A 23,627-nucleotide genomic window follows, 5' to 3' on the forward strand; every position below is an offset into this window, starting at 1 on the left:
CAGGTTCAGTAAATTTTGGTCAAAATGAAATAACACAACAAGAAGTGACCCGGGGAAGAGCTCTGAGTAGCTTGAAAGCTTGTCCCTTCTGCCAGTAGAAGTTGGTCCAATAAAAGATATTACCAAAATTACCTTGTCTTTCTCACATTTCTTCACAGGTAAAAATGACACTGCATGAGGTTTCAAGCCGAGAGTAAGACCAGTTGTTCAGAATATTTAGTATGTGATCAGTGGGTCCACCACAAACCTCACTCCCAGGCGCAAAAGGAGACTAAATCCATAGTGAAGTACTTAGAAATACAAGCCAAGCAACACATGCCTTGTCCTTTTTGCTGTGAATAAAGATGGCAGAGCACTCAGCCAATCCATTTATGATGCCCATAAAATTATAGATGAACTTTGTGTGGAAAACCCTGAGGTACTCAGGCTATAATATGTTTTCTAGGACTTACTGGTTTTTTGATTTTCTGGCCACTTCCAAATCCTTCCAAATTCCTTTCCCACTCCCTTTTCCTTCCAAATCCATCTCTGAGTCAAAGCATTACTCCCTGAGGAACTGCATTTTCTATGGGCTGACTCCCTTCCATGTTGGAGGGACCTAGTTTTGGGTCCTGGAAATGGGGTTCTGGGTGGCAGTGTACATTGAAGCTGCTTTCATAAAGGGTTTGTCTTCTGTTTGCACAATCTCCATCATCACAGTCCTATGTCCCAGTCTTCTAGCTAGATGAGTTAGCTTGAGCTTTTTCCACAGCTTGACTAATGATATTCCTGCATTGGCCACATTGTTGATTAATTTTAACCCTCTCATCAACCTACTAAAAGCTATTCTAATAGATGACACATATTTTTCCATTGCACTTTAGAATACATTCTGCCTCCAGTCTATGTCATTTACTCAGTCCAACCCATAATAAGCCGTGCTTTTCCTTTGAGTACCACTGGTTCATTTAGCTAAATGTAGAAAGGCAATTCAAGGTTCCCTTGCTTATTTAGTACATCCTGAAGCCACCCTGTTAGGCCTGTGTACTGCAGCATGTAAGGTATTTAATGTCATATGTTGGATATTAGACCCTCTGGAATACCTAATTTATGAATTTTCTTGTTTGTCAGTTTAAATCTGACCAGTCACTTTATTTCAACATAGTGTTTTCCTATATTAGAATATGATTTGAAGGTGAATGTGCCAGTTATTTAAGGAAATGCATATGTAAGTATTTACGGTATCTTTCCCCATGCTATGGAGCGTATATGTAACTGTTGTAGCTTAGCAAAGTTACAAGAATGAGCAAAACAGCTGTTATGTGAATTTGTTAACCAACATGGGCCTGCTTTTTCCTGCTGACTTAGCAAGAGTATTTTTTGTCCGCAAACCCTTTGATATACAATTGAGATCAGAGTTATTCATCCTACCACAAATCCAGCAGACCCGAGAAGTCACTTCCCTGGGCAAAATGGGCTGCTGAAAGGTCATCTCAGAGAGTGAGGATGTGCTGTAGATTTTTAATACAGACTTTTCACACGCAGAAAAATAATCTGAAACATCTTCTAGAAAGTCCAATACCGGGAGCATCCAATGGCACAGAGACTTGGGATGTTCAGGTTGGCTATTCCCTTCATGTCTCAGGAGACAGCTGCTGTCTCTTAACTTTACATAAGAAGTCAACAGTACTTTAAAAAAAATTTATATAAATATCTTAGTCCTCTTATAGTGAGACAATGCCATACTAGTGAGTTACAGAATAGGATTCCGTAATGCATCACCCTCCCTCCCTCATCTCATCTATTTACTTACCAAACAATATTTAATCCTCCTTACTTGTCTATTTCCCCTTTCCCCCCGCAATCTTACTGTTGTACTATGGTCTAGGTGCTTACATTGTAAGGGAACGTAGAAATGATCTTAAGACCCAACAAGATCCTCAGATGATTTAAATGGGCATAGCTCCACTGGGTTCATTGAAGTTACATTGATTTACACCAATTGAGGATGTGGGCCACATAGTACTGCTTAGACGACAAGCTCACATTGAATATCTTGAGTTCAACCAGCAATTAGAGTAATACCAGGAGGGTCAAATGTCCATTGTCCCTCTCCCTGCATGCTAAGCTATTTACTGATTTTTCTTGGCTCATCTGCATTTACTAAACAGGATGCACCCATTCAAGGAAAAGGGAAAGAGTGACAGGACTTTCCAGAGACATACTAGAAAAATAACTACAAATGTTTTTGAATTTGAACTGTTCATTTTCTCAGATATGCTGGTACAGCTATTATAATACATCACTAATAATAACTGGCTGTGTGACTAGCTAGTCTCTTAAACGCTCCGTGCCTCAGTTTCCCCATCAGCAAAACGCATAGAATAACATCTATTACAGGTATTGTTCTGAGTTCTAACTAGTGTTCTGTACATTTCTTAGAAATTCCTGGATGAAAGATGTTACAGGTTATGGCTGCTCTTGGTATGTGAGGGCCAGTCCTTAAATCTGGCCAGTTCTTAAATAATTTTCATGTGCCATTGAATAATTTCAGATGATAAATATCCTTCATTAAACAAAATATCTACCGCTCTGTCACCAAGAATATAAAAAGAAACTAATAGCAACGTAACATTCCTGAGGTGTCCTTTCTGTCCAAAATATGACGGTGCTGCCACAAAATATAGAACCGCATTACAAGCATGACACATCAGTGGTGCTCAGTGCATGCCAACAATACGTGCATATACAGATAGCGTACTGACAGCCAGTCATTAGGTGTTGAACATCACAATTTGCATGCACAGATACTATTTGCATGCACAAATATAAATTTCTCAGGTGCACAACTAGGCTGTGAAAAACTATGTGCAAGAAATCCAATCTGCACTCACAATTTTTGAGGCTGTTTTGAGGCCCCTTTGGAAATCTGTCGCATATATGTCCTTCTAAGCATATAATTTATCTGGCACATCTCGGTGGTGTTCTAAGCATTAAAGCTGATTGATAGATTTTGCCATTAGATCACATATGGAAATGAAAACAGAGGAACTGATTACAATCTCCGTTACATCAAGTTTACACCGGTGTAACTCCACTGATTTTAATGGAAGCCAAGAGGGTGAGACAGCAACGTGCAGATTTGGCTCTGGCAATAAGTTTTCACATGAAAAGCACTAATACACTGTATTGTATGTTGTGAATTATAAAGTTAAAACTGATGCTCTCATGAACTTCCAGCATTAAAAATAAAACAAAACCAAGAGATGCAGTTTTGATCCATATTCAGTAAAAATGTTGTTGAGTTACTGGTGCACGGAGAATGGTCACTCCCCCACTTCTCCTCTCAAACACATGCAGACACCAGGCTGAGTTTGATTGAATCTGGCCCTTTGAAACTACCAAATGAGATTTAAGTCTCAATACAACAGGATTTTTCTTCTTTTTTCTGCTTTAAATATGATTCTTATGAAAGTGAGGGACTAATATAGTAGGACCAAGTGCTGTGCAAATAAATCTCTGTCCAAGCTTTCCTGCATATAACTTTTAACTCTTACTGCACCTGAGACCCATCTGACTCCTGTTATTTCATTGCTCAGCTTCCTCTTAGCACCAATACTGCTAACCATGTCAAACTGCATGGTACAGACAAACATGACATAGCAACCATTGATGGTGAAGGCTGTACAACTCACTTCACTTGTGGGCCCAACCAAATGTGAGCCCAAGATTCCAGAAGGTTCTTGCAGTAAGATTACTTGGAACAATGTCCACTGGCACTGCGACACTTGTGGGTCTGCCACTGACTTTTCCCTTTTTCACACTTTGAGAGAAATATAAATCTGTATTTTTAATTCATATTGGGCAGCACTGTGGCGACTGATCTCATGCCAGATAGGCTTTTTTATTAAGGAATCAGAGGTTAAATTGCTGTGGATGTTTTTTATGTAGACTTTTCTTTTTTTTCCCGGAACTGATGGGCTAGCTAGAATTTTTTAATTTTGTGTTAATTGCACAAAACAAGGAACATATGGTGATGATGTAACCCACGCACCTCCTGGGTGTGGTGTTCTGTCCCATCTAGTGGTACTGAGACCACTTAGAAAGAGAGAGAGAGAGTTAAATGAGTCTGCTGTACAGCCTTAGCTAACAGGAAGCTGGCTTTTAGCTCATGCTGTAGACGCTTATGCACTAAGCTCCAGAGGTCCCCGGTTCAGTCCTCCTTGCTGACGACAGGCGTCTGTTGCCGTTACAATGGTAAGACTAATTAGTGTTTAATAGTAGTAGTAGTCCATATTTATATTGCCGTAATACCTAGATGCCCCAATCAGGACCAAGATTCTACTCTTCCTGGTGTTGTACAAACATGAAGACATGACCCGTCTCCCAAAGAGCTAACAATCTAGGAATGCTAGAGTGCCATAAGCATGTGCAAGATTTTAAAGAACATATGAAATGATAATAATACTTGACACTTGTACCCTTCAAATACTTTAATAAGCATCAGGTAATGCATCCCCACGACACCCCCGGGAAGTAGGTAAATTTTCTTATGCCTGTTCTACAGATGAGGAAATTGAGATGTTAAAGGCCGGATTGTTCCTAGTCCCAGCCCAAGTGCACAAGGGGAAACAGTACAAGGAGCCTCTGCTCTTCCCAACTTGACTGTAGAGGGATCAGCTACACTGTGACAGGGAACAAAGGCCATGCTCTCTCTTAGTGCTAGTACAGGCTCTAGCTGCCTGAACTGGCATGAGGAGGGAAGCCCATAACGAGGGTCACACCAACATGCGCTGCTTAGGGTAACTTCTCCCGGTGTGCCTGGCTGCAGTGCATCCACTGCACAGCTACTCCCGTTCAACTCAGAGAGCCGAGGGCTCACCCAAGCCTACAGAGAAAGTCAGTGTCAGAGCAAGGATTGGAACTTGAGTGGTTCTGATTTCTGTGCCTCTATCTGAAGAGAGCAGGTTCATACCCCAATGAATTCACAATCTAATTTAGCCACAGAAATATAGGATACATTGGTCAAATGAGAAAGGAAGCCATGCTGCACTACTGTTGGAAGGCTTCCTGAAGACAGGTGTGTATGGGAATGAGACTGGTTGGTGCACAAGAAGTGGGCTTCAGTTCCAGGTGTAGGCTGTGATGTTAAAGAAGGTGCCAAGTGAAGAGTAACGGAAGATGAATAATGATATATAGTGAGGAGGAAGGCTTGGAGGGACTAGCAGGTTTTGAAAGGCAAGTAGCATGCTTTTCATAACACAAAGACCAAGACAAAGCACATTTACAAAGTGTTACTAAGGACTGAAAAGACACTGCTAGGAACAGAGAACATATTAGAATGGAACCTGCCTCAGAGGGCCACCTAGGTTCATTCCCTTAAATTCCTTTTGCGTACCCAAAAATATTGTGTTTCTCCTATCTTTCTCTGGACAGATGAGAGTAATGGAAACAGGAACAGGAAATACAGTTGGGGATTTCTCAGAATTTCCAAAAAACAAGCTGTTCAATCATAACAGATGAGTCTCCATGTTGAAAGTAATATCTTTTATTGGACCAACTGCTGTTGGTGGAAGGGACAAGCTTTCGAGCTCCACAGAGCTCTTCTTCAGCTCATATTTTGTCTCATTTCCTAGGGCTTACCAATAAATATTCCTCAAAAAGGATCAAGGCAACAACTATTGGGGAATATTGCCAACAGTTCTAGGTCATCCATTCAACATAATTTTTACGGAAAGGATTCATTACAGAGGACAAATGCTCTAGTTACTCTGAAAAATACCCAATTTCGGTTAATGAGCTTCTCTTTTATAGACCTTCATCTCCCCTTTGAGCAGTTCTCAGCTTAGTGTTTGTCAATAATGTGATCATTAACATAAGACTCAGCAGCTAAACTAGCATTTGGCTCAGAGAAATGAAAACACCTGTCAGATCTTCCTGCAACAAGATGCACCATAGGCTTTCCACTGACTTCTGGAGGCACGCAGCAGCTCTGAACTCAGGCTTGGTCTACACTACCAACTTATGTCAGTATAACTATGTCGCTCAGGGGTGTGGGTATGTCATCCCTGAGTGATGCAGTTATACTGACCTAACTCCCGGTGTAGATAGTGTTATGTTGATGGGAGGGCTTCTCCCGTTGACATAGCTACCGCCTCTCGGGGAGGTGGAGTACCTACGCTGATGGAGAAGCTCTACAGTTGACGTAGGTAGCATCTTCACTAAGCACTACAGAGGTGTGGCTGCCCCAGAACAGCACTGTAAGTGTAGATAAGCCTTCAGTTCCGTGAACATCTTTTCTATACCCTCCCATCCACCAGGAGATAACTGCTCTGAAGAGAGATCCCTTGCTTGGTGAATGTAGAATTGGGGAGTTGCTTCTGCCTTGAGTGTATTTTACAACCGCAGCGTTTCTGCCAGTAATCATTCACAGAATATTTAGCATTATCTAGCCCAATTAAATGGGTGTTTGTGTGACACGGACACCTTATCCACTAAAATCGGACTGAGAGCACCAATGCTTTTCAAATGAAGCCACTGAGCAGTCATGAGAGACCTAATAACTTTTAATCTATTGAGGTTGGGTTAGAACGATGCAAAACTTTTTACCAATTATCAATTCCATTAGCCATCCAGTCCTCTGCAAATTCTCATTTTAAAACAGTTCAGCTATTTAAACTGGAAGTTTTAAAAGTCCTTGAAATTGATAAATATACAGGTTTTGGCTAAACTATAAAAAGAAAAGTTGATTTCTATATACTCACTAATAAAGTAAGTTAGCTACAAAACATTCCATTCTGCCCTCTGAATCTTCCCTTTGGCTGCAAGTTGTTACGTTATTCTTCATTTCCTATCCTGATCTGCTGGATAGGTTTTTGTGGATGCTCTTAAAACGTGTACAATGTTCCAACACTGAGATGTCTGTACTTGGGCTGATTTTCCATCTGTTTTTGATGGAACATTGGGTTTCTGACTAAATGAAATATCTCACAAAAGTATCTTCTTTCTGCAGAAAACTTCTATTTTTGTCAAAAAAAACCCACCACCCACACACCTGAAAACTGATTTTTTTTTTCAGTTTCCATCCAAAAAACAAAAAATTCCCATTCAGAAATGCTGCTGTAATGCTTCATGCTCCCATTATTCTCTACGGGCTGGGTCTCCCAGCCAGATCATATGTCTATGGCCAGTGACTCCACTGAGGCACCGTGATAGCTCAGTAAGAGGGAAGACTGTGGTTTTCCATGGGAGACATAATCCAGCCTGGGAGTCTAGCCCGTAGAGGAAAGCAGGAGCAGGAAGAGGAAGCACCATGAAGGCATTTCTGAATCTAAATTTTTGGTTTTAAACTGGAAGGTTTTGGCCAAAAATTTTCAACTTTTGATTTTTCACCAAAAACTCCACATTTTCCTTGGAAAATGAGACAAAAGTGATTTTTTTGGGGGTGGGTGAGGAGTGGTTTTTTTGTTTTCTAGCTAGATCTAGTCTGTACCGGTGGCAGCTGGCATAGTAGAGACAGGTTGTACTAGTAGCAACTGAAGTGATTGCTGCATACAGTGTGTACATGGAATTAAATTAGGATACCCAGTTCTGCATTTGGGTCCCAAAGTGACAATTTGGAACCTAGAATTAGGGATAGTTTAAGAGCCCCAAATGAAGTATCTTAGGGTTTGAGTTGAAGGGTACTGTATCTGTCTAAGGGATTATTATTATTAGTGTTGGACAGTAACCTCAAATCTGAACACCTTTGAATTCTGGGGAAAATCTGAACAGGACTTGGATCCAGATTTGAACATGACAGCTGGCTCCTACCTCTGTGCTGGGCCAGACCAAAATCTAGATACATATCCCAGCACCCAAACTATGGAAGAAGTTCCCATTCAAATCTGAACTTCACAGATTTTAATCATCCTCAGGACTGAATAGTTGTGCTTTGAACTTCATCGGTTACATAGGAAAAGGGTCAGGTTATAAAAACTGGCTTTATAATGAAAACACAGACAGGCTATTAACGGCAGTGATGTTACAGGATGCATTAGGGAAAGAAAACCAGGACGCAAGATGGCAGCCAGATATCTAAAAGCACTTTGAGGAGTAGGCTCAATCAGGGTGCTCACAGTCTTACCTTTTTATGGCTTTGTAGCAAATGATGACAACTACAAAGAGGAACACTAGTGTGGTGCAGCATACTGCAATGATTATAACCAGGCCTGGCCACCAGGTTTCTTCAGTGGGGCAAAAGGTAGACTTGGGAGCTGTAAAAGATAATGTGAAAAACATACATGAGTTCCCCCGGATAAGTAGTTTGTAATCAGATAGGCTTCATTCACCCTGAATATAGAACTGCACCAGGACCTGAGACATGTACAAAGAGGTTATTTCACATCTGGGACCAGTTTTCTGAGCAGTAAACTCTACTTGCTGTGTACTGGATGAATATTGCTTGAGAACCACATGGTGCAGCAAGTCATCAAGTGCTGGCCACAGTTCTTTGTGTCGCTCCATCATCCACCACATAGCATTCAGATACAAGGGGAAAGGCACAGCTCTGCTGCCAGAGAGCAATGTCTTTTCTCTTGGTGATTGCCCATCTATGGCAGGATCAGTTTTAGTTTTATAGAGAAACATCATGCTGATAAGTTCAGGCTTTTAAACAAAATTAGGAAAGGTTTATCTGGGAGAAGTAGCAATACCTACAATCAGGGATGGAGCAGCTATCATATTAACCTTGGATGGAGGATGGTGAATTCGTTTAAAAGAACGCAGGAATTGTATTACAGTTACTAATAGCTTTTGGAGGACTTTACTCAAATTTTTTTTTCTACTGTACTGTCACTTTTTTAATACATTTAATTAATATCCATTAATTGACGCAGTGCTTATGAAAATGTAAATTAAAAGAAGAAAAGTGTATTGATTTCCAAGGGCTAGATTGTGCCTGTAGGCACTGCCCACAGTAAGGAGTAAACTGCACCAGGAGTAATCATGGGAGACATTTAACTCAGAGATAAAGCTCTGCGGTACATTCGTTTCCCTTGTGGCTGGCGAGGATAGCAACATGCTGAAGGTCTATAGATGGGCTTGGCAGAATTTGATTTTTTTTTTTAAATAATTTTGTCAGACATCAATGTTTATTTTTAAGCATTTTTTTCAATTTTTATCAATGTAAATTTTCACAATGGCACAAAATTGTGGGTTTTAATCATTGTTTCTGATTTTTATCAATTTAAATTGTTCACGGTTGTGGGAAATTATGGGCATGTTAGACAATAACTATTTAATTATAGTAGATGTTGAGATTCAAAAAATCAGAGCATTGTGGTCATTAAAACACAAATTGTCAACATCACATGTCAAAATATCCAAGTAAATATCCTTAAAACAAACTCTAAATTCCCAAATAGCCTTTTTCTTATTTTTCCAATCTGAAAATTTCAACCATTATCAATGGAAATATTTTTCCGACGGTTGGTGATATGGTGAAATCTGTTTTTACTGACATCTACTGATAAAAGTGTAATCCTTCAAACTATCTATAGGGCAGAAAATTATGAAATTAGGATTGGATATTTTTCTAAACGATCTGCTCTAGAAATTATTTTGGGGAAGTTTTATGGCTTGTGCTAGACAGGAGGTCAGACAAGATGTTCACAGTTGTCCTTTCTGGCTTTGGAAGCTATGTATCTATGACATCACCTATGCCAACACAGCTGGGACTAGGAAGAGACCAGTGAACTCCTTGCACTTGTGACCTGACCAAGATTATAATTCATGTCTCCATAAATAAATATTAGCAGTGCATCAGTCAATGGGAACATCTAGGTTTCCATTGTTCAGTTAAATAAATAACTCAACAAAACGTAGCACCAGACACTTCTTAATGTCTTTTGAACGTGCTGATTTGATCTGGTGCATTTCACTCTCTGAGCCTAATATTGTATCACTCACTGACATTTTACAAATGTGACTCAAACTCTTTCCTCAAAACTGTTGTGATCAGATTCTTTTGCAATGACATGATCTGTAGGACAGCTGGGCACATTCATCCTAAGAGGGCTGCAGAGAGATTCGTAAGAAAGCCACTATGTGTAACAAAGAAATCAAAATGATAAAGTCAGCCTGGAAATCAAAGAAATGGTAAATCAAAGAAATCAAAATAATAAAGTCAGGCTGGTAACTCTACTGGTCAGTTCATCAACTGGTGCCACTGAGGAAGTGCTACCCTTACCACAGACAACAGATCTCCATTAATATTAATGCATAGCATTTTCATCTTCAAAATACTTCACAAACATTAACTGTGAGATAGGTGAATATCATCTCTGTTTAACAGAAGAGAAAACTCAGATTTTTCTCCTCAGCTTAAGTAACTTGAAGAGCCCAGGGTTCCTAGCTCCCAGCCCTACACTGAGTCTACTATATCATGCATCTTTCAACTTATGTCCTCAGCAGTTGAATTTCTATTTTATTACCATAAATTCTATGGAACTAGTTCTCACTAAGCAGTGAACATGGGAGTTGTTGTGTCATGAGATGGGGTGGAAGTCAGCTTAAAATATTTTAAAACTATTTTTAATATTATTTATTATTTTATTGCACCCCAAAGTGGACTGGACATTTCAAAGGAGAAATTGCAAGGTCTCAAGCCTGAAGGAGCTTACAATCTAAGGGCCCCATTCTGCCACCACTGTGCAGTGCTTGCTGACGTGAGTAGTCCCACAAAACTCAGTAAATGCTACACAACATGAAAAAGGGGGGCAGGATTTGGCTTTTAGACGTGACATGATGAGTGAGAGTAACAAATAATATGGAGAGGGGATCCAGCAATATGAAAATGTGGTAACAAGGCTTAGCCAAGTGCCCATCCAACACACACATCTTGGTGGTTCCACTCTAGTATTATTAATATAGAAAAATACAGAAGATGAGATGAGATAGTGAATATTACTGCCAACACTGTGAATATATTTATATATTTATAATATCTTCATATATTTATCAATTATAAGAACCATAGGAATTGCCATAATGGAGAAGACCGCTGGTTCATCTAGTCAGATTCCCTTTCTATGACAGTGGCCAGCCCCAGATGATTCAGAGCAACATGCAAGAAACCCTGCAGGACATCCACAAAAGAAAGCTTCTTCCTAGTCTCTATTAGTTAGAGGTCAATTTATGCCCTGAGGCATGAAAGTTTATATCCCTTCCAAAATTCTTTGGATTTTATTTTTTTAATCCTTACTATTACAATTCTGTTTCTCTTTAGAAATGTCCAGTCCTTTTCTGCTAAGCTCTTGGCCACAATGGTATTGTCTGTCTAGATTAGGTATTTATATGACTCCTGTTACTGTAGCATCTAAGCACCTCACAATCTTTAATGTATTTATCCTCACTACAACCTTGTAAGGTAGAGCAGTACTCTGACCCCCAGTAACTTGCCCAAGACCACACAAAGTCTCTGATGGAGCAGGGAATTGAATCCAGGTCTCCAGGGTCCAAGACTAGTGTCCTACTCATCATTCCTCAGGCTGTCACAGGCTAACTGCATGTTGCTGTGTGAAAAAGTATTTAATCAGTTTTGAATTTGCCATCTTTCAGTTTCATTGAATGTCTCATTCCCTTCTCTTATTATGAGGAAGGCTGAATAGAAATTCCTGATCTACCTTCTCACCTAAGTTTCCTCCAGGCAATCAAAGGCTGTGCAGATGAGGAGAGGCGCCTCTCCCTCAGCCCCAGTTCTAGCCCTGGAGCTGCGGCGGCCTGAGAGAGGCATCTCTCCCCCGGCCCTGGGCTGCTGCTGCGAGAGACGGCTGGCAGGAGTCTTCTCTCCCTGCTGCAGCCCTGGGGCAGCCTGCACCCCAAACCTCTCATCCCCAGCCCCACCCCAGAGCCCGCACCTCCTCCTGTACCCCAATCCCCTCATTCCTGGCCCCACCCCAGAACCTGCACCCCCAGCCAGAGCCCTCACCCCCCTCACCTCAACCCACTGCCTAGCCCTGAGCCCCCTCCCACACTCCCAACCCCTTGGCCCCACCCCCACCCCACATCACCTGCATATTGGTGCACATAACAAAATTCATTCTGCACATGGATGTAAAAAATGAGAGAGAACATTCATTATTTTGTATCTCTTTATCATGGCGCCCTCTTACTTATCTCCTTCCTAAGGTAAGCAGTCCCAATCTTTACAGCGTCTCTTCATGACAGAGTTTTTTTTCCATGTCTCTAATCATTCTCATTGTTCATTTCTGAATGGCCTTTGCTGTTTGTGCTATATCCTTTTTGAGATGGGGTGAACAAAACTGAACGCAGCATTCCAGATGAGAACATGCTTATTGATTCATGTAATTACACTGTACTGTTTTCACTATTATTCTGCATCTCACTCCTTATGTGTTTGAGGTTTTTGTTTGAGGAAAGGTCTTCATTGAGCAAAGGTCTTTTTTCTGAGCTGTTACAGTTAGTTTAGAACCCAGTAAGGTATATGATTACTTCAAATTATTGCTACCTAATTCCTACCAGCACTTTCAAATTAATCATAAAAATAAGCAATGGCTATTATTTGAACTCACATATATGTTTTATTTTGTCATTAAAAGAATCAGTGAGCCAGATGCTGTTCTCACACTGGTGCATATGTGAAAAGACTCCGTGGGACTCAGTACAGTCTCTTCACATTTACACCGCTCTAACTGGGAGCTGAATCTGGCCAATATTAGAGGTAGTCTGAACAAAAACTTGGAGCCAAACACCCTAAAACTGTGAGAAAGGTGCCTGAGTAGGATCCCATATGGCACGTCTACACAGTGACCTGCAGCCCGCAGCAGTGAGTCTCGGAGCCCGGGTCAACAGACTTGGGCTTCCGCTACCACGCTAACAATAGCTGCGAAGATGTTGAGGCTCTGGCTGGAGCTCAGGCACTGAAACCGAGGGAGAGGGGTGAGCTCTAGCCTGAGTTGCAGCACCTACACAGCTATCTTTAGTGCAGCAGCTTGAGCCCCCATGAGCCCAAGTCGGTCCACCTGGACTCTGTGACTTGCTGCCATGGCTTGACACTTGCTGTGTAGACGTACCCATATTGGTCTCACGCTGATGGAACTCCATTAACTACAGGGGAATTTATGGGCCTGATTCTCCTCTCATATCATTTTACATTAAATCAGAATCAGGATCCTAACTTTGTTGGTCCCAAAAGCTCAGGTCCAAAGACCTGAAAGTTTGGAACTGAATCTGGATCTGGACTTTGTGGCTCAGGCTCATCTCTAATTAATATTACACTCAAAATCTCCACAGTATCCTTGATTCTTGAGTGGACAGAGAATCACTTTCAATTATATAAAGTGGCTCAGTCCTATTATCCAGAATTAGCTAAAGCACACATTGCTGTAGGTCCTGCCATTCACCAATGCAAAATAAGTCAAGAAACTTGTGATACTCTCCCAAGTTGTATTCAATCATTCTGCACATTGGACCTGATTCTCCTCATAGTCCCAACAGTGTGAATTAGTCATTGGAGTCATACTGGTGTGAAAGAGGAACCAGACCCATCATCTGTGGGTTGGATCATCAGCTGTGAATGACAACTGCCTTAGTCATTCAAACCACAAATCATCAGTTGGAAAGTGCCCACCCAGCACTCTGGGGTGGGGTGGGGTGCTGCATGCTGTGCACCTGGCACTCTGGGGTTGCGGGAGGGGGGTGTGTGCACCGCCCGCTCAGGGCTGTGAGGCTCGAGGCGCTCAGGCAGCCCAGGTTTGGGGGGAGGGGGACCTCTGGGCTTCGGCGGGGGAGGGAAGAAGGAGGGGAGGGGCCTCAGGTGGAAGTGGCGGGTTGGGCCGGGGGCTAGCCTCCCCGTGCCCGTGGTTCGCCCAGGGGTACAGGCAAACAAGTTGTGTTTCAATATAGTCAATTGTAAAGTCACACATCTAGGAACAAAGAACGTAAGTCATACCTACAGGATGGCGGGCTCTACCTTGGGAAGCAGTGACTACAAGAAGGATGTGGAAAAATTGGAAAACGTCCAGCGGAGGGCAACAAAAATGATTAGGGGACTGGAACACATGACTTATGAGGAGAGGCTGAGGGAACTGGGATTGTTTAGTCTGCGGAAGAGAAGAATGAGGGGGGATTTGATAGCTGCTTTCAATTACCTGAAAGGGGGTTCCAAAGAGGATGGATCTAGACTGTTCTCAGTGGTAGCAGATGACAGAACAAGGAGTAATGGTCTCAAGTTGCATTGGGGGAGGTTTAGGTTGGATATTAGGAAAAACTTTTTCACTAGGAGGGTGGTGAAACACTGGAATGCGTTACCTAGGAAGGTGGTGGAATCTCCTTCCTTAGAAGTTTTTAAGGTCAGGCTTGACAAAGCCCTGGCTGGGATGATTTAGTTGGGGATTGGTCCTGCTTTGAGCAGGGGTTTGGACTAGATGACCTCCTGAGGTCCCTTCCAACCCTGATATTCTATGATTCTACGATTCTATGACTCTTGACTTGGGGGTCATGATGGATAATCATCTGAACATGAGATCCCAGTGCAAAGCTGTGGCTAAAAGGGTTAACATGATCCCTAGATGGATAAACAGGAATATCGAATAGGAGTAGGGAGGTTATATTACCTCTGTATCTGGCACGGATGTAATGGCTACTGGAATACTATGTCCAGTTGCGTGACCACAATTCAAGAAAGATATTGAAAACTTAGAGAGGGTTCAGAGAAGAGTCTTGAGAATTATTAAAGGATTAGAAAACATGCCTTATAGGGAGAGATTCAAGAAATTCCATCTGTTTAGCTTAGCAAAGAGAAGATTAAGGAGTAATTTGATCACAGTCTGATCAAAGTACCTACATTGGAACAAGACATTTTTAAGAGGACATGTCCAATTTAGCAGATGAAGGTATAATAAAATCCAGTGGGTGGAAGGTGCAACTAGATGAACTCAGACTAGAAATAAGACAGAAATGTTTAACAGTGAGGGTAATTAACCTTTGGAACAACTTGCCATGGCTTCTCCATCACTGGAAATTTTTAAACCAACATTGGGTGTTTTTCTAAAATACATGCTTTAGTTCAACCATAGCTATTGGACTTGAAGCAGGAATTAATTCAATGAAGTCCTATGGCCTGTGGTCACACTAGTTCAAGGGTGGGCAAACTCCAGCTGGGGGGGCAGCCTCCGGGGTGGGCCTGGGGATGAGGGTTTGGGGGTGCAGGAGGGTGCTCCTGGCTGGGACCGAAGGGTTCGGAGGCAAGGGGGGGAATCAGGGCTGGGGCAGGTGGTTGGGGCATGGGAGGGGGTCAGGCTCCAGGTGGCACTTATCTTAAGCAGCTCCCAGAAACAGTGGCATGTGCCCCCCTCCAGCTCCTACATGGAGGTGCGGCCAGGCGGGTCTGCGCACTGCCCTGTCCGTAGGCACCACCCCTGCGGTTCCCAGCCAATGGGAGCTGTGGAGGGCGGCGCTTGGGGTGGAGGCAGCGTGTAGAGCCCCCTGGCTGCCCCAATGCATAGGAGCCGGAGGAGGCGATGTGCTGCTGCTTCCGGGAGCCATGCGGAGTGGGGCAAGACCCCGACCCAACTCCCCAGCTGGAGCGGGGCCAACCCCAGACCCTGCTTCCTGGTGGGGGCTTGAGAGCCAGATTAAAACGTCTGGAGGGCCAGATGTGGCCCTTGGGCCATAGTTTGCCAACCTCTTCACTAGATGATAACAAAGGTCCCTTATGGCTTTAAAATCTATGAATCTATGAAATACAAAGTATTATTAGGTTTATTCTTCATGGGCCAAATTCTGTTCTCAGTTACAGCAGCATAAATCCAAAGTAAACGCACTGACTCAGTGGTATTACCTCAGATTTACACTGGTGTAACTGGATCGGGCCTTATGAAAACAAGCTTATAAAAATAAGTACAATTAGATCAAAGGAACTGTGCAAAATAGTTCACTGTCAGAAAAAGCACACACAAGTTCTTTGCTTGACCAAATTATCCTTGCAACTCCTTTTGTAGATCACTGCAAGGAAACGTTCCAAGCCTCAGCTCCAGTTCTAATTTTATACTCCCAGCCGGTGAGTATTTGTATTCATTTGGCTGCCACCAAAAATTAACACACCATGGAAGAATAACCCAGCTACAAAATGTTAGTATGAATGGTCAGTCTGAAACTCTTCTGTGATTATTAGAAGTTGCAGGTTGTCTTTGGAAAGGAAATTTCCACAGAATCACCATGAAGTTTCAATTTTTACTTAACAAACCTCAGAGTTGATTTATGACCTCCTCAAATCCTTCCTAAACAGCTAGGAGCAGAAAGTCCCACCACAGCATTGGAACAGTTTGTAGACGTGTCTTCTGGGTCAGAGTAAAGTCATTGTGTATGAGGTAAATTGTCACATGCCAATACAGTCCCTAATGGAATGTAGGTAGTTGTGAGGCTAACGGAATATTTATAAAAATTACCCTGACTGGTCATTACTATGCTTTATAATGCTTAGGTTTTGTAACTCTAATGCTCCTGTTATTTGTTTTGCATGAGGGTTATACTGTATTCACTGTTACAACACTGACTGTAAGCTAATTATGTTTGAGTGTGGGAATGTGCACTAAATGTGAATGTAATGTAATCAAACTTTAAGGAGGGAAGGAATACTATGTTCCCTGCGATGCAGAGGAGTACATGACTTTGAAGCTGTGCTCCATTCCAGGACTGCACAACTGTCATCAGTCTACTCATATACAAGACTAATGGAGGCAGTCACAGAATCAGAACACTGCTTATTCTCTGCCTGTCCGTTCTATTGCTCATGTTCTGAGGACACACCTATCCCAATAAAACAAAAGATGGGTCTGATCCTGAAAACAGATCCACATACCCAAACATCATGCCCACACAGAGTCCCATGAGATGCTCTCAGGACTACAGGTGTGCACATATGGATCTTTTTACAGGATCAGACCCAAACAACTGGCAGGTGTGCACTGACATGATGTATAAAGGATGGATGTAGCCTCTTTTACCTCTTTACAACAAAAATGACTCCATGCCTTAAAGAGGAAGAATGCTTTCAGTGTAAATCAGAACTGATTGTTCTTTTAGTCTTGCTTTTATTTTGCTCTTACAGAAAAGTCAAGAGTGCTAGAATAGTCATCTCTAAGGAACATTTGCATATTTTTAGCAGTGTACATTCACTATGGGCTGAATCATGCAGTCTTTATGCCTGCAGAACTTCCATTGCCTGAGTAAGGATGGCCAGGTTTGGTCATATGCTTTTAATTAATATGCTTTGAATTATACTGTGTATATTTTGTTTAAAAGGCACTTTCATTTGCCTCTAAGGAACTGGAACATTTTCTTAGGCAGGTTGGAACTGAAAGGACCTGGTGTGGGATGATTTAGTTGGGGATTGGTCCTGCTTTGAGCAGGGGGTTGGACTAGATGACCTCCTGAGGTCCCTTCCAACCCTGATATTCTATGATATTCTATGATTCTATGATTTCCCCATTGCCAATATAGAGCAGGGGTTTGAAATCCCTTGTTGGTTTTTCTGCCGTATTGCCAAATAGCCTTGGTCAATTCACATAATCTGTCTGTTCCTTGGTATCCCTGTCTGTGAAGTGGGGATGAACAGTACCTTACAACAGGGATTGTCTGAATGTGATGGACTGAAGGTCAGATAACTGATGAATGTGATAATTGAGGGAGTTTTAAATATGATTGACAGATCCAGACGTGTCAGAATCTATGGGCCCGAGTCAAATCACAGGGATGTTAGGAGAAGTGATGTACAGAAAGGTGGATTTTGAACACTGAAATTCGGGACTGTTCTGAGTGTGGGGGGGAAGGGAGTTGGTTCATCTCATGATAGTGAAACGGAACAACTGTGAAAGTGGAATCCTGGTTTGAATTCAGAATGCCCTTTCCCAACCTAAAATTTGGGGAGGGGAAGGGAGTTTGTGTCCTTAGATTTAGCTCTGGCTCGTCATACCCACCTCTTGTATTCACTTACTCCACAGGGGTGTTCGAACTAAAGATATGACAGAGCCACAACATTCAGATCTGATGTTTGGGGAAGTTTAAGAGGTCAGGGACAAAGGGTCCAGGGTTCTAGTTTAGACTTCTCTCTAATTGTGAGGGTTATTTATACAGCACAATTTCGATTCTGACAAAATGAGCCCTATGAGTGCAAAATAACATGTATAAATACATAGACACCAACAACAATACCCGTCCCTTGAAATACAATGATGAGTTTAGCCCATACTGTACATGGTCAAAGCCTTAAACTCTGTATCATCTTGACCTCAGATTTACTAATGGATATGCATTGTGGTTCCATCACTAATGCAGCTCTCTACATAATTTACAAAATATTGGCAGGCTGACACTGCTGCTCAGTAAGAACAATTTAGAATCCTAGTGAGTGTCCGTATCTTCTCAAGGCTGAATTACTGTCATTTTTTTACTTTGTGTATCTTCTGATCACATTAGCTCAAGGATTCTGTTTATCTAATGTCACAATTCATATCTTTACAGGTGTGCCAGGCTGGCTCAGTGAATCAGTCTCTCTCTAAACTCCTTACACTGGCTTCCTATAAAGTTTAGTCTTGAACAGGCTGGAAGAACTTCCACTGACTTTCAGATCCTTGAATAGACATAGGCCAGCATATATAAATGATGCCTTCTCATCATACACTCTTATGTACTCAGTAAAACTACGGTCAATTGGTTATTTAATCTGACCAGATTATAATCTCATGACAGTGGATGCCATACTTCTCTGTTAAATTGCTCTTTGTTGCACTTTTCTGTTAATTTGCACTTCCTATTACCTTTCAAAATGTTCAAGCCATGCTGACATTTAAAACTAGTTTAAAGGAACAACATTTGCTAATGTTTATACCTGGGTTGCACTCTTAACCAGCTGCATGGTGATTGTGTGGTCCCATTTGTATATGTGCAGCAGACTGCACCAACCAAGTGGGTGCACACCATTTTGCATGTGTGCAAATTCCACATATCTGCATACAAATTGTTCATTTGTCTATCCAGCTGTCCTGTTGGCAGAGGTATGAAAATTGCATACACAAAACTGGTCTCATGAAATCAGAAACCAGAGCAGAAAATGTCAGCCTTAGTGTTTATCCTATGGTTTCCTGACACACTTTCCAAATTTCTGCTCCCAGTTTGTTTGTTTTTAGCTACACTGCACATCTGCTGAAATTCCGTTTATGTGAATGGGATTACTTTGATGTATGCTGGTGTGAATGAATACCGAACTTGCCTTGGTGGTGTTATATTTAGTAAAACTGGGGTGAGATCAAGATTAAATTGTAAGAGCCTGAACCATGGAGTGCAATGGAAAGACTCCCATTGATTTAAGTGGGCTTTGGGATCTAGGTCCTATAAATGTAATTTGTTGATGTAAGAAAGCACAAAAGAGAAGGAGAACTCCCCTGGGTAAGTGTTTACCATTCAAATTCTGCTGTTAAAAAAGCTGAATTCAGGACCAAGTCCGATTCTCATTTATACTTATGGTATAAAGCGATACAGAGGCACTGTTTCCAGAGGCAACACATGGGGCGGGCATGCAGGGTCACGTGGCTCCCCAGATTTCTGCCAGGGTTTGCCGGCTGGGCTCCCTCCCTATGTGGCAGCTCCTGGAGCTGGCAGGCTACACGCTGTGGTGGTGGGGAGAGGCAGCAGCAAACAGCTGGGAGCTGTAGGGAGGGGCTACTGAGGGGAAGGGGAAGGGCATTCCTGGGGTGTGTGACTCAAGCTTTGGGGGGGGGGGCAAACCTTTAAATCGTGCCCCACCACTATCAGCAGGTACCAGTCATCTCTGGCTGCTGCTCCAGTGCAGCTGTGCTGCAGTAGCGCTTCCCTGTAGACACTCCCTATGCCAACGGGAGGGGTTCTTCTGTCGGTGTTGATAATCTACCTCCCTGAGAGGTGGTAGCTAGCACTGTCTACATTGCGGTTAGGTTGGTATAGCTATGTCTCTCACTCCCCTGGCGAACGTGGGAAGTCCCGGATGACTGGAAAAAGGCTAATGTAGTGCCAATCTTTAAAAAAGGGAAGGAGGAGGATCCTGGGAACTACAGGCCAGTCAGCCTCACCTCAGTCCCCGGAAAAATCATGGAGCAGGTCCTCAAGGAATCAATCCTGAAGCACTTACACGAGAGTAAAGTGATCAGGAACAGTCAGCATGGATTCACCAAGGGAAGGTCATGCCTGACTAATCTAATCGCCTTCTATGATGAGATTACTGATTCTGTGGATGAAGGGAAAGCAGTGGATGTATTGTTCCTTGACTTTAGCAAAGCTTTTGACACGGTCTCCCACAGTATTCTTGTCAGCAAGTTAAAGAAGTATGGGCTGGATGAATGTACTATAAGGTGGGTAGAAAGTTGGCTAGATTGTCGGGCTCAACGGGTAGTGATCAATGGCTCCATGTCTAGTTGGCAGCCGGTGTCAAGTGGAGTGCACCAGGGGTCGGTTCTGGGGCCGGTTTTGTTCAATATCTTCATAAATGATCTGGAGGATGGTGTGGATTGCACTCTCAGCAAATTTGCGGATGATACTAAACTGGGAGGAGTGGTAGACACGTTGGAGGGCAGAGATAGGATACAGAGGGACCTAGACAAATGGGAGGATTGGGCCAAAAGAAACCTGATGAGGTTCAATAAGGATAAGTGCAGGGTCCTGCACTTAGGACGGAAGAACCCAATGCACAGCTACAGACTAGGGACCGAATGGCTAGGCAGCAGTTCTGCGGAAAAGGACCTAGGGGTTACAGTGGACGAGAAGCTGGATATGAGTCAGCAGTGTGCCCTTGTTGCCAAGAAGGCCAATGGCATTTTGGGATGTATAAGTAGGGGCATAGCGAGCAGATCGAGGGACGTGATCGTTCCCCTCTATTCGACATTGGTGAGGCCTCATCTGGAGTACTGTGTCCAGTTTTGGGCCCCACACTACAAGAAGGATGTGGAAAAATTGGAGAGAGTCCACCGAAGGGCAACAAAAATGATTAGGGGTCTGGAACACATGACTTATGAGGAGAGGCTGAGGGAACTGGGATTGTTTAGTCTGCAGAAGAGAAGAATGAGGGGGGATTTGATAGCTGCTTTCAACTACCTGAGAGGTGGTTCCAAAGAGGATGGTTCTAGACTATTCTCAGTGGTAGAAGATGACAGGACAAGGAGTAATGGTCTCAAGTTGCAGTGGGGGAGGTTTAGGTTGGATATTAGGAAAAACTTTTTCACTAGGAGGGTGGTGAAACACTGGAATGCGTTACCTAGGGAGGTGGTAGAATCTTCTTCCTTGGAAGTTTTTAAGGTCAGGCTTGACAAAGCCCTGGCTGGGATGATTTAATTGGGGATTGGTCCTGCTTTGAGCAGGGGGTTGGACTAGATGACCTCCTGAGGTGCCTTCCAACCCTGACATTCTATGATTCTAAGTAGTTATACTGATGTAAATTCCTAGTGTTGACCAGGTCTTAGACTGCTGCATACCACTCGGGCAGTATAAAATAGCCTTAAGTAGGCCTAGGTAAATTAGCCTAGGTATAAATGAGAGTTAGGCCCCGAGTGTCTAAGAATAAAAGGCCTGATCCTCAGCTGGTGTAAACTGGCATAGCTCCATTAAGCCATACTGACTTATATCAGCTGAGGATCAGGCCCAGAATAGTTCATATTTCCATATGTGGTGTATAAACATTTGCAGAACTGGTTCCAAGGTGCAAAGTTCAGCTTTGGATCTAAACCTGAACTTCCTCTAAGTTCTGGGCTGTTCAGATTCAGGTTTTTTATTTGGGTTTATTTAACCTCTTGTAATAATGGCAATGTTATAATATGTTCTGTGACTCAATGTTAGCTCAAGAGTCCTTGAGTTGTTTATTGTATTTTGTTATATGGAAACATTTAGAAATGTGGTTGGAAAGTTAATGTAATAAGAACATGTAGTATGTATCCAAATTTGCTGTTACAGAGAAAGTCAGCCAACATGGGGGAAAAAAAAGTTTCACAAAGTGCACTGGAATGAAATTTGTTGCAAATATAGATCTTCAAGTGTTACTTTTTAAAATAATGTGTGACAGCAGGAATATTACCCATGTTTTGCTTTGGAACCCATGAGCCTAAACTGTTTAGTTCATAAAATCTCACATTCCTTTCAAAGAAGGATTATACTGGGCTAAATCAAAGCTCAAGTAAACATTCACTTCCAAACCGAAAGCAGGCCATGGAAAACAATGCTAAAACTTTTCAAAATATACATATATATCTATATGTTTTAAGGCTAACCTCCTCCAAACACACACAAACAGAGTGGACTCCATTGTTCCTTCAACAAACAAATAAAAAGCCTATTAATCTTAGAGTTAAGTGTGCTCATTGAGGGGAACACCCTCCCCCCCCCCGTTGTGTGTGTGTGTATTAAACTACTGTCAATAGTTTTGTAGCTTCTGTGCCATTCTGAATGACTCCAGAGGATTTAGTAAGGTTTTGTCCTACCTACAGTATATTTGAGAGGTACTTTCTCTTTCTCCTTTTTTTAATTTTTCTTTTCTTGGGCTGAAAAGTTGAAGAAAAATATTTCAAATATAAGCATTTAAATATACGTTTAATATTATCCATTTTTAAGATACGAGTAATAAAATATTAATGGTTGTGCTTCAGTGTCTCTCTGGCACGTCCAGGATGTCACCTCATCAACTTCGCTTCACAGTTCTTTCCCCCTTAGAATTCATCAGGCGACACTTGATCTGCCGAGAGAGACATGCAGAATCACCTCAGACTGAATACTAAAGGTGATGCTGATAATGGCACGAAGTTCTCAGCCAGGTTTGTTAGATTCCAATCCTCTTCACAGCCTGGCAGGTGACTGCCCTTGGATACAACTTGCAAATGGCAATAATAACCCACAGTATTTCTCTTCAAACCATTTTGAAAACACTGGCTAATTAATCCTAATGATATCAGTATGAGGCAGATAGTATCAATCCCCATTTTACATATGGGGAAACTGAGGGAAGAGATATTTAAATGACAAGTCCGAGTTCAAAAGGGGAGTGAGTGGAAGTCAGGACTATGGGGTGTCAAGAGTCAGGATTAGATCTCTTCTGTTCCTAGTGTTCAGCTTACTGTTCTCACTCTAAGAAACAGAATCATCGCAAAAGACAGCTCTGAATACTACAGTAATATTAAGGGATGCCTCAAGGTCAATGGGCTCAATAAAATATGAAATTTTTGAAAGACCTTTGACTGCAAGAGAATCTGCTCCCCTAAATCAAATGATAAAATATCCCCAATACAGAGAGATGGGCAAGTTGTGCAGACAAAAGGCAGAATTCAAACAAAAAGCCATTCTTGAGTGTCTGTCATTATTAACATGAAGGACTGATCTGATGTGCCTGGCACAGGAATATAAAGTAGGTTTGGAGTAAGGGTGAATAAAAGACAATAAAATAAAAGTCCACACCAGACAGGTTCATATCCACTGAACCATGTCCAAACATCATGGCAAGGATTTCGGCAATTGTGAATCCTCAACATCATAGTGTCATAACTCTGCTCCACTTGAGCCCACTCCCCAAGATTATATGATCAAGAACGTAGCAGTTGGGGAAGCAGCCAGCCCAGAGGAATCCTGCAAACCAGAAA

General features: G+C 42.2%; 1 protein-coding gene across 1 annotated transcript in view; it reads right to left on the reverse strand.

Moving 5' to 3' along the window:
• Positions 1–23,627, reverse strand: part of PRIMA1 (proline rich membrane anchor 1) — an 86,853-nt gene that overhangs the window by 23,184 nt on the left and 40,042 nt on the right. The window contains exon 3 of the mRNA XM_074956161.1: positions 8,105–8,234. Coding sequence (XP_074812262.1) covers positions 8,105–8,234 — 130 coding nt within the window. The remainder of the gene's footprint in view (positions 1–8,104; positions 8,235–23,627) is intronic.

The sequence above is a fragment of the Natator depressus genome, chromosome 6 (assembly GCF_965152275.1).
Source record: "Natator depressus isolate rNatDep1 chromosome 6, rNatDep2.hap1, whole genome shotgun sequence".
Classification (NCBI taxonomy): domain Eukaryota; kingdom Metazoa; phylum Chordata; order Testudines; family Cheloniidae; genus Natator; species Natator depressus.